At 56.2% G+C, this 11120-nt stretch overlaps 1 protein-coding gene across 6 annotated transcripts in view; it reads right to left on the reverse strand.

The window, feature by feature from the left end:
• Positions 1–11120, reverse strand: part of MAEA (macrophage erythroblast attacher, E3 ubiquitin ligase) — a 63014-nt gene that overhangs the window by 13430 nt on the left and 38464 nt on the right. For all 6 annotated transcript variants that reach the window (XM_058430323.1, XM_032135661.2, XM_058430324.1 and 3 more), the window contains exons 3-4: positions 9164–9367; positions 3152–3274 (exon numbers count right to left, since the gene is read on the reverse strand). In XM_058430323.1, coding sequence (XP_058286306.1) covers positions 3152–3274; positions 9164–9367 — 327 coding nt within the window. The remainder of the gene's footprint in view (positions 1–3151; positions 3275–9163; positions 9368–11120) is intronic.

The following is an 11120-nucleotide window of genomic DNA, read 5'->3' on the forward strand; positions in this document are numbered from 1 at the left end:
TCGGGGCTTCACCCCGGAAACAGGATATAGGCGTGGGCACCACGGAGCGAGTCTTGGGCTGGGGCCGCATTTGTCACTGAGTTCACATGGTCTGGATCTCAGGATGGCATGAACAGAAACTCTACGTGGCAAATGAATCCGCCCCGGATCACTGCATTTAAGTCGAAGCTCATCACTTCCACTTCCCAGAGCTTTTCCCATTGAGCTTTCTGAGGAGCCCCCTGTGCTCCAGCCCACCCTGTCTGCCAGCCTTGCTGCCCCGACGCACAGAGCACCCACAGCAGTGGCTCCACATGGGTGTGGGGAGGACTGGGCTGCCCAGACCCCCTGGGGGCCACCTGCCTTCAAGGGTGGGGCTCAGAGGGGCTCAGGTCCCTGCCCTGCTACCCTTGCCCTGTGCCCTCAACCCCTCACTGCCCTGTGTCCCTAGAAAGACGGGTCAACAGGCTGGACGCAGAACTCACAGGCTTGCTCCAAGCTGGGGCAAGAGGACTGTCTCTGACCCCAGCGGTGGCACAGGCTCTGGGTGGGGAGTGCCAGGCTTGGTACAAACCAGCCGAGAGGCACAAGGTCATCCCAGGGTCCTGAGTCCCCACCCCACTAATCAGCAGACAGACTTCGGTCAGCACTTCGCTCCCTTCAGAGCCAGCCCAGCAGGAGAGGAAGGGGACGGCCAGCGGGAAGAAACAGAGGCTCCCCACCAGGGCCCCACCTGCCTCTCAGGGGCTGCCTGATGGCTGCCGTGTCTAGAGCAGGCGAGTGCCAGGGCTCTGTCTAAAGGCAGGAAGCAGCTGCCGAGGGGGTGCTCTAGAAGAGCAGGACTCTGGGCCCACTCTAGGTTACCGCTTCACACAACAGACACCTCAAACCTGCTTTTCAATGACACCTTTTGCTCTAGTAGGTTACTTTCAATTGGTCCACTAATATGTAAGTGTGTCTATGTCGTGAAACTTAGGTATTCAGACCCAAATCTAAAACACTGAGTCTACACTGTCCCATACGGCGTGGAGCGCCAACAAGGCTGTGCCTGCCCTGCGACAGGCGCCCACACTGATGGCTCCGTGTGGCTTTTGCATAGACGTGCAGCAAACAAATCACTGTTTCAGGGGCCTTCAGGGCCACTCACCCACCCACACCTGTGAAATCCATTTCCCAGCCAGGTAAAACTTGGGTCTCAAGTTTCTTTTCCCATCTAGGTTCTCACAGCTGGTCCCAGGGACCCGTTAGAGCACCGTCTGGCTCCTCCCTGCCTCCCCACACACTCCCTGGCGTGCAGGCACATCTGAGCAGACTGCACAGACAGCCGTGTACCCCATCTGGCTCGGCTGCATCTCGTATCGGGCATGTTTTCATGTCATTTGGAGTCTTAAGGGCGCATTTCTGGACAGCATCCAAACATGGATTCAGGCCCCGTCCAGTCTCGACTTCATCCAACACCAGGCACACTCATCCAATCTCAACTCATCCAACACCAGGCACACTCATCCAATCTCAACTCATCCAACACCAGGCACACTCATCCACCAGGCATCCAATCTCAACTTCATCCAACACCAGGCACACTCATCCACCAGGCATCCAATCTCAACTTCATCCAACACCAGACACTCATACACCAGGCATCCAATCTCAACTTCATCCAACACCAGACACTTATCCACCAGGCATCCAATCTCAACTTCATCCAACACCAGACACACTCATCCACCAGGCATCCAATCTCAAATCATCCAATACCAATCTCAACTTCATCCAACACCAGGCACACTCGTCCCCCAGGCATGCATTCAGGGCCCCGAGTCCTGGCCCTACCTGTCCCCACAGCAGCTTCAGACAGGTCGTGTGCTTGTGGCAAGCCCCCAACACCCTCCAGCAACAACACTGTCTGGTAGGTAATTAGGGCTTGCAGAAATATCCTGGCAGCACCAAGAACCTATCTTCCCTCTGACCTCCACAGGAAACAGCCCTGGCGGAGTTCCCACTGTGAGGCGTGTGCCGGCTCTCTGTGAGGGAGTGTGGGGCTGGCACTGTGTGGGGGCGCCGCAGGTTACATACCAATTCTGGCTTTCCTTTTAGGGTTTCCGTACCAAGATCCTAACTCTCTTTAGGGGAGCCACTAGCCGCTCTACTTTTTCGTCCCGTCTTTGCTTCGTGCTCGTTTTGGCGGCCCTGAGTGGCAGTGTGTCACTCCTGGCTGGTAACTGCATACACCCTGCCAAACTCAGCCAGGGTGAGGTTAAAGCAGCGCTCAGTTTAGAAAATAGAAAAGTTTTGCTAATGGAGGCAGAGGTGTTAACGTAAGTTAAAACATTTCTGCAAGCCCCTAGGGTGACAATGCCTTTTAATAAGCAGGTTTAAATTCTGTTGCTTAAGAGTCCATTTCTTAAGCTTCTTTTGGTCTCTAGAAAAGTGGGTACTCGGCCGGGCACGGTGGCTCACGCCTGTAATCCCAGCACTTTGGGAGGTTGAGGCAGGTGGATCACAAGGTCAGGAGATCGAGACCATCCTGGCCAACGTGGTGAAATCCCATGTCTACTAAAAATACAAAAATTAGCTGGGCATGGTGGCGCGTGCCTATAATCCCAGCTACTCAGGAGGCCGAGGCAAGAGAATCGCTTGAACACTGGAGGCAACTGAGCCAAGATCGTGCCACTGCACTCCATCCTGGCGACAGAGCGAGACTCCGTCTCAAAAAAAAAAAAAAAAAAGTGGGTATTCATTAACAATATCACAGCCCAGAGCTCTGCAGCCTCGCAGATGGAGAGTGACTTCCCAACCAGCTTTTCTGTGTCTATAACTGAGTGCAGGGAGCCCACGGAGTAGCCCCCATGCAGCAGGACTGACCTGTCTCCAGGCTCCAAGCCCAGCAGCCCCAAACATACTGTGTGCACGTGGTCAGCCTCCCGTAACCCACCCCTTCTGAGCCTCATGCCAGGTGTATGCAAACTGTAATGCCAAATGAGGTGCAATTTTCCAGATTTTAGCCTAAAAGTGTAACACAGCCACCAAAAAAACTCCCAAACCCAATCCCCACCTTACAAACCAAAACCAAACTACTGTGAACCACCAGGCAAGGGGGTGCTGGCTCCAGGGCAGGTGACGCAGCCTCGGCCCCGACCCACCCCCTACCCCAACCTGGGAGTCCGTGCACCTTCATCTTCCGGAGCCGGGACTTGTTGTCATGGCACCAGGCCAGGCAGGTGGCCGTCTCACGCCTCTCCAGGGACTCCTCCACCTCTTTGGCCGTCAGGAACATCTCAATATTCACTAGGTCCTTAGAGGAAGGAAGCAGCACCTGGTCAGAATGTGCTGGCTCAAGGCCCCCCCACGCCACCCTCCCGCACCCCAGCCTCCATGAGGCAGGCCCAGCACTGGCCACCGCTCAAGATGCATCTCCAGTCCACGCTGTGGGTCTGCACTCATGGACTACTGAGGGCCACTCTGAGATCCTAGGAACAGAACAGCCCCCAAGGACCAAAAGGTCGGACGCTCACATGGACAGCAGCCATAGCTGGGCAAGGGAGCCAGGCTGGCCCTGCCTGACCCATGGAGAGGAGGTGCTGAGACACACACGCAGGCGGGGCCAGGTCACATGCCAGGCGGCCCCGTCTCCACTCCCCACAGCCCCCCAGCACATCTACAGCCCCTCCCTGGGCAGCCCCCTCATTTCAAAATCAACGGTAAACAAATAATAAATGCTAAATAATACATAAACACATTACGGCTGATATTGCGGTAGTTACAACCAATGATTTATATGAAAGCAAAAAAAAAAACCCCAAAAAACAGAGTAACCCAGGCTTAGCATCAAGGCTCCGCTAGTGGCTGGGCACAGGGGGTGGGTGCTCAGTGCCTAGCAGTGGAACCCATGGTCTCCGGCGCAGGCAGGACAGTAGCCGGCCCGGGTCTCTACCAGGCACTGCAAGGCTGGGGAGGTGGTCCTCAGCAGCAATGACTCCCGACCTTCCCCAGTGGGACCAAGGACAGCACCTCCGCCTGCACACGGCCCAGGACCCAATGGCCCAGGTTGAGGCACAGTTCACCACTTGGGTCCCACAGCCCCACGTCTGGACCACTGGCCTCACAGATGCACTGTTTTCTTTGATGATTTCTCTTTTCTGAAACCCCTCATAACGTTGTTTTCTTGCACCTTTTCTTTGATGATTTCTTGTTTCTGAAACCCCTTCATAGCGTTTTCTTTAACATTTGCTTTGATGATTTCTTTTCTGAAGTCCCTTCATAGAGTTTTCTTTAACGTTTGCTTTGATGATTCTTTTCTGAAGCCCCTTCATAGAGTTTTCTTGCATGTTGATGATTCTTTTCTGAAGCCCCTTCAAAGCATTTTCTTGCATGTTTGCTTTTTTTTGTTTGTTTTTTGTTTTTTTGTTTTTTTGAGACGGAGTCTCGCTCTGCTGCCCAGGCTGAAGTGCAGTGGCGTGATCTCGGCTCACTGCAAGCTCCGCCTCCCGGGTTCACACCATTCTCCTGCTTCAGCCTCCCGGGTAGCTGGGACTACAGGTGCCCGCCACCACGCCCGGCTAATTTTTTTATTTTTAGTAGAGATGGGGTTTCACCGTGTTAGCCAGGATGGTCTCGATCTCCTGAACTCGTGATCCGCCTGCCCCGGCCTCCTAAAGTGCTGGGATTACAGGCTTGAGCCACCGCACCAGGCCTCTTGCATGTTTGCTTTGATGATTTCTTTTCTGAAGCCCCTTCATAGCGTTTTCTTGCATGTTTGCTTTGATGATTCTTTTCTGAAGCCCCTTCAGGGCAGGTGAATGTTGGGTCTCCCACAAAGTCTTGCTGTGTTTTGCAACTTAAAAAAAATTTTTTTTTTTGAGACAGGGTCTTGCTCTCTTGTCCAGACTAGATGGAATGCAGTGGTGAGATCATGGCTCACTGTTGCCTCAAATTCCTGGGCTCAAGTGATCATCCCACCTCAGCCTCCTGAGTCGCTGGGACTACAGGCGCACACCACCATGCCCAGCTAATTTTTTATTTTTATACAAATAGGGTCTTACCACATTGCCCAGGCTGGTCTTGAACTCCTGGGCTCAAGTGATGCTCCCACCCTGGTCTCCCAAAGGCCCTGTTTTGTAGTTTTGCTCTAAATTTCAGGAGGTGGCTCCTCGTCTATCTCCTGCCTCATGTCCCGTCCACACAGCCTTGGGGTCTGAACTCAGCTGGATCTCTCTTACTGAGGGTTTCTCCAACATCCAGGTCTCCGGTTGTGAGTCACAGGAAAGATGTGAGGACAGCTGGCAGCAGGCTCATACGTCAACTGAAACTGAAAACCATCTAAGTGAACTGGTTTTCTGTCTCACACGAAATGCTCACGCTGACTTTTGTTTGTTTGTTTGTTTGTTTTGAGACAGGGTGCCGTCCTGTTGCCCAGGCTGGAGTGCAGTGGTGCAATCTTGGCTCACTGCAGCCTCCGCCTCCTGGGCTCAAGTGATCCTCCCACCTCAGCCTCCAGAGTAGCTGGGACCCCAGGCACCCGCCAACACTCCCAGCTAATTTGAAAAAAATTCTGTAGAGAAGGGTTCTCACTTTGCTGCCCAGGCTGGTCTCAAACTCTTGGGCTCAACGGATCCACTCGCCTCAGCCTCCCAGAGTGCTGGGATTACAGGTTGAGAGCCCTGCGTCCAGCCTGTCATGCTGATTTCTAAGGCGGCACAGGCAGGTGCACAGCACCAGTCACACTGAGGACTCCGTTCTGCCCCTCCTGGGCGGCCTTCCCTCGGCAGCAGCTTCCTGTCCTGTTCCTGGGCGGCCTTCCCTCGGCAGCAGGCTTCCTGTCCTGTTCCTGGGTGGCCTTCCCACGGCAGCAGGCTTCTTGTCCTGTTCCTGGGTGGCCTTCCCACGGCAGCAGCTTCCTGTCCTGTTCCTGGGTGGCCTTCCCTCGGCAGCAGGCTTCTTGTCCTGTTCCTGGGTGGCCTTCCCACAGCAGCAGGCTTCTTGTCCTGTTCCTGGGTGGCCTTCCCTCGGCAGCAGGCTTCTTGTCCTGTTCCTGGGCGGCCTTCCCTCGGCAGCAGGCTTCTTGTCCTGTTCCTGGGTGGCCTTCCCTCGGCAGCAGGCTTCTTGTCCCGTTCCTAGGTGGCCTTCCCTCGGCAGCAGGCTTCTTGTCCTGTTCCTGGGTGGCCTTCCCTCGGCAGCAGCTTCCTGTCCTGTCTCGTCTGGGACCTTGCTCCAATCCAGAGCGTGAGGTTATTTTCTTAAGTTTGTTACGTCTCCAATTTTGGTGCACAGGAATTTTGGTGCACAGGTATGAAACCGGGGTCCCGTGTGGGAATTCCGTGGTGCCCCCTACAGGAAGTCCAGGTCTAACCAGTGCAGCCGGGGTTTACATTTCCACAACCTGGCAGCTCCCCTCGGCCACAGCAGCACCTTCCCCAGGGCTTCCTAGTGCCGTGGTCACCTGTGGTCAAAAGCGATGCCTCAGCTCAACGCCCTCCAGAGCATCTCAGCAGGAAGAACCCCTCCCCCCTAACCCAGTCCTCGTAAGCTCCACACACGCCCACCTTCTTCCACACAGCAGCTCCAGGCCCTCTTTGGGACAGACACTCAGGGCGCCCCAACACCTCGAGTCTAGCCTGTCTCACCCTGCTGAGGCCTACTCCAACCGGCCTTAGAATCATCAACCCTCCCACATCCACCCTGCTCTACACACCTCTGTGGAATGCGTGGCCCGTGCCCACCACAGGACCCCCTTCTTTCACCTCACGCCTCTCTCCCCCAACACAGCGCACGTTCGCTGGGGCCAGGGGCACCCACAGCTCATGCTTTAGCAGCCACCGCCAGGTTGCTTGGCCACACCCTGTAGGTCCCAAGGACAGTGTGCTGGGCGTGTAGGAGAGGACAGCTAGGTTATCTGTGAACACACGGGGGGCCGCCCCAGGCAGCCAGGACATGTAGGCAGCACGGAGTGAGGGCCTGTGCATTGGGGGAAGCCGGGCACACGGGGCCAGGGAGGCAGGTGGGTGGGACAGGCATGTGGGATGGGGCACCGGGGCGGACATGTGCTGGCCCCACTGTCCGTCACGTGAGCCTGGGCAGGTGCAGGCGAGAATGCCCTTCCCTGACACCCAGGTGGAGGAAAAATGGCACCAGATGGGGGCCACAGGGGCCCGACGGGCAGCGTGGCAGAGGCATCACAGACGACCCCGTCCAGCGACAAGAATGTTGGACGCACACTGGAGTGGCTGCGAGTCATGACCTGGAGACTTCGGAAACTCAACAAGACTGCAGGGCACCCGGGGGCACCAGCCCCCGTCACCGCAGAGGACCAGTGCACTTTGCCATCTGGCAGATCCACTCATGGCACAGCTGTGACACGTCACACTCATGCTTGTGAACCGAGACGCCACACCCCAGGGGTGCCGAGAGCAACAGTGCTGTGCAGGTCTGGGCAGGTGAGGGCCTCCAGGACACGAGGACTCACTCGCTCACCCTGCCCACTGGGCAGCTGCTCGCCAATCCCCTCCTGGAGGGCAGGACGGACACCACACACACACGAGCAGAGAGGCTGTGCAGCAGTGGGGAGAAGGCATGGGTGGGAAGGTGCCGCTCCACCCAGGGCAGCATCTGAGAGAAGCTGAACGAGGTGCGGGACAAATGCCGAGGACGGGAGCCAGCAAGAGGGTGGGGCCAGGTGGGTCTGCGGGTGAGTCCGGAGTGTGGGGCCGGGTGGGCCTGCAGGTGAGTCCGGACTGTGGGGGCCAGGGTGGGCCTGCAAGTGAGTCAGAGCGTGGAGCTGGGTGGGTCTGCAGGTGAGTGTGGAGTATGGGGGCCAGGGTGGGCCTGGGGGTGAATCTGGAGTGTGGGGCCGGGTGGGCCTGGGGGTGAGTCTAGAGTGTGGGGCCAGGGTGGGCCTAGGGGTGAGTCTGGAGTGTGGGGCCTGGTGGGCCTGGGGGTGAGTCTGGAGTGTGGGGCCGGGTGGGCCTGCAGGTGAGTCTGGAGTGCCGCAAGGCGGGGAAGCTGGGCAGAAGCGGGACAGGAGTGTGGGGGAGGCTTCGAGCCAGCAGGGCCTGCAGATGGCCGCATGGGGGCGTGAGTGTGGCCCCACAGGCACCCGAGGCCTTGGACTGCACAATGTGAAGCCACCTCCAAGGCTGGGAAGGGAGCCTTGTGCTAGGGTTGAATGTGGCCAGGGCTGAGGCCCATCATGCCCCAGGTGGGAGCCACACACATGTGGGTGGGATTTAAGCTGTGGAAAGAGAGAAGACCCCTGGTTAGAGAGAAGCAGGGAGGAGGTGGGCTGAGGAGCCGTGGCAGGGTGCGGCATGGGAGGGAGGCCTGTGGGGCCAGGCGCACGGCTGGGCATGGGGAGGCTGGGCCCGGGCAGGGCCATGGGGCACACTCCTCTCACACAAGTCCTGCCTGAGAGGTTCTCAAATGCTGTCATCTTAGTCAAATGGAACACAGACGCCACCTTAACCCGAGTCAGGTGAGGCTGTGCTCCCACAGCGGGATCTGGACAGGGCAAGAACGAAAGGCCCAAGTGATGGTCCGGGAGGCTCCAACTGCCATGGGCCCCCACGGCAGTGGACAACTGCCCGATGGCAGAGGGGCCGCCCCAGCTAACCTGGCCTAAAGGTGCCAGAGGGCAGCACCGCCCGGCATCTGATCAGCTGCACCCGCGGAGGGCAACAGTGCCACGTGTTTCTACAGCCAAACAGGGTGCCGCAGAAAACACGGAAAATGCACCCCACCTGAGATAAAGGCAAAGCTCTCACAAGGCAGCAATGGAGCACGTGCCAGCGCGAAAGCCGGGGTGCAGGTATCAGGCGGGAAAATCCTAAGCAGGATGTGTGGAGACACCACAGGGAAATGAGAAGAACTTGGAGAGCCCCTTAGACACTGACTTCCTGACTTCAGAAGGCAAAGTCCCAGGTGCGTTTCCACAAAGGGTCAGGGCCTCTCAGCTGGGGAGGAGGCCCTCACCACAGCGAAGACACACGGGGTGGGAGAGAAACATGCACACGGGGAGGGGGACACGCACACGGGGGGACAGTGTGGAGGGGGGAACACACGCACACGGGGGTGGGGGGAGGGGAACACAAGCATGTGGGGACACAGGCATGCCGGGGAACGTGCCACAGGGCAGCTGGCCATAGGCCTGGGGCCAGCTGGGGCGCTGTGCCTGCGTCTGGCGGGCACCCACCTCGATGCCGCTCTGGCGCGCCAGCTTCACGGCTGTGTTGTAGTATCCGCAGCGCAGCAGGTGCTCCACCATCATGCGGTCCATGCGCTTCCTCTTCCACACACTGGCCGCCGCGGGCTGGTCGCTGCTGTGCTCTTTGAGGTGCTCGATCCGGCGCTTGCACAGCTTGGCGCTCTCGTCCTCGGCCTGGATGGACTCCACCGCCTGAGCCACACACAACAGAGGCCCGTTCAGGACAGGGACGCCCCGCAGTCCTGCGCCAAGGGAGGCCAGGCTGCCCCAATCCACAACACTCACAAGGAGAAAAGCGGGGATTACGGGACAGAAACAAAACCGTGCTCTACCGAGTCCGCTAGGCAGGTGTGCCTGGCCCAAGAGCTGCCGACGGAGGCAGTGAAAATCCACCACCATGGATCTGCAGCTTCTCTCTGTTATTTCTGGCTTTATATTGATATACCCTGAAGCCATGTTGCCAGATGCATACAATTTCAAATTTGCTATGCCTTTCTGGTTAAACTGTTTATCATTATAAGGTGACTTTAAAAAAATCTTTTGCAATACTTTTTTTCTTAAAGTCAATTTTGTTAAAAATGAATCAGGCTAGATAGAAACGTTCCAGGCCTGCGCTGCCCAACACAGCTGCCACCAGCTCACGTGGCTGCCACACACTGAAGGGCAGCGGTGCAACTGAGGAACTGAATTCTTCGTTACAATTTAACAGCACGCACGGCGACTGACTACTGGACAGATCCGGCATACGGGTTGGCTTCTTTCAGCACATTCTACTAATTTTAGCTTCCAACTGCTGTGCAGAAATCGGCTGTCTGTTGCCTCTTTGGAAGTGATCTTTTGCCCTCAGTTGCTTTTCCAATATTTCTTTGTCTCTGTTTTCTTTGGATCCACCACGGGAAAATCCCGTGTCAGTTTATTTTCACTTACCCTGTGTCGGATTCTGACCTGGTGGTACTCATCAGTTCTGAAACCTTGGTCACTCCCCCCACGCCATCTCTGTCCCCACCCACTGGTGGGCTCTGGTGAAACACGCCACAGGTTTCTGCTCTATTCTGTGCTTTACTCTCGCAGACACTTGGATTTTTCAGTCTCTGTGCTCCATTCTAGATCGTTACTTCAGACGCACCCTCCAGTTCACTAATTCTGTCTTCAGCTTTGTCTAACTGTTAACTATTATAGGCAAATGTTGAGTTTTTCATTTTTGGTTATTATATTTCCCATTTCTTGAAGTTTTAATTCCTTTTAAATTCTGAATCTTTTTTTTTTTAAAGAGACAGAGTCTCTGTGCAGGCTGAAGTGCAGTGGTGCGACCTCAGCTCACTGCAACCTCCAGCTCCTGGGTTCAAGTGATTCTCCTGCCTCAGCCTCCTGAGTAGCTGGGACCACAGGCGCACACCATGCCTAGCTAATTTTTTTGTATTTTTAATAGAGACGGGGTTTCGCCATGTTGGCCAGGCTGGTCTTGAATTCCTGACCTCAGGTGATCTGCCTGCCTTGGCCTCCGAAAGTGCTGGGATTACAGGTGCCAGCCACTGTGGCTGGCCAATCACTTTTTCTTTTTTTTTTTTTAAGACAGTGTCTCACTCTGTTGCCCAGGCTAGAGTACAGTGACGCAATCTCTGCTCACTGCAGCCTCGACCTCCTGGGCTCAAGCGATTCTCCTGCCTCAGCCTCCCAAGTAGCTGAGACTACAGGTGTGCGCCACCACGCCTGGCTAATATTTTTTGTAGAGATGGGGTTTTGCCACATTGCCCAGGCTGCTCTCAAACTCCTGGGCTCAAGCAATCTACCTGCCTCACCCTTCCAAAGTGGGCCACAGTGTCCAGCCTTAAATCACTTTTTATACTGTCTGTTCCCTGCAGAGACTTTCAAACTCTTTTTTTTGAGATAGGGTCTCGCTGTCGCCCAGCTAGAGAGTGCAGTGGCATGATCACGGCTCACTGCA

Source organism: Hylobates moloch, unplaced genomic scaffold (assembly GCF_009828535.3).
Source record: "Hylobates moloch isolate HMO894 unplaced genomic scaffold, HMol_V3 SCAFFOLD_17, whole genome shotgun sequence".
Taxonomy (NCBI): Eukaryota; Metazoa; Chordata; class Mammalia; order Primates; family Hylobatidae; genus Hylobates; species Hylobates moloch.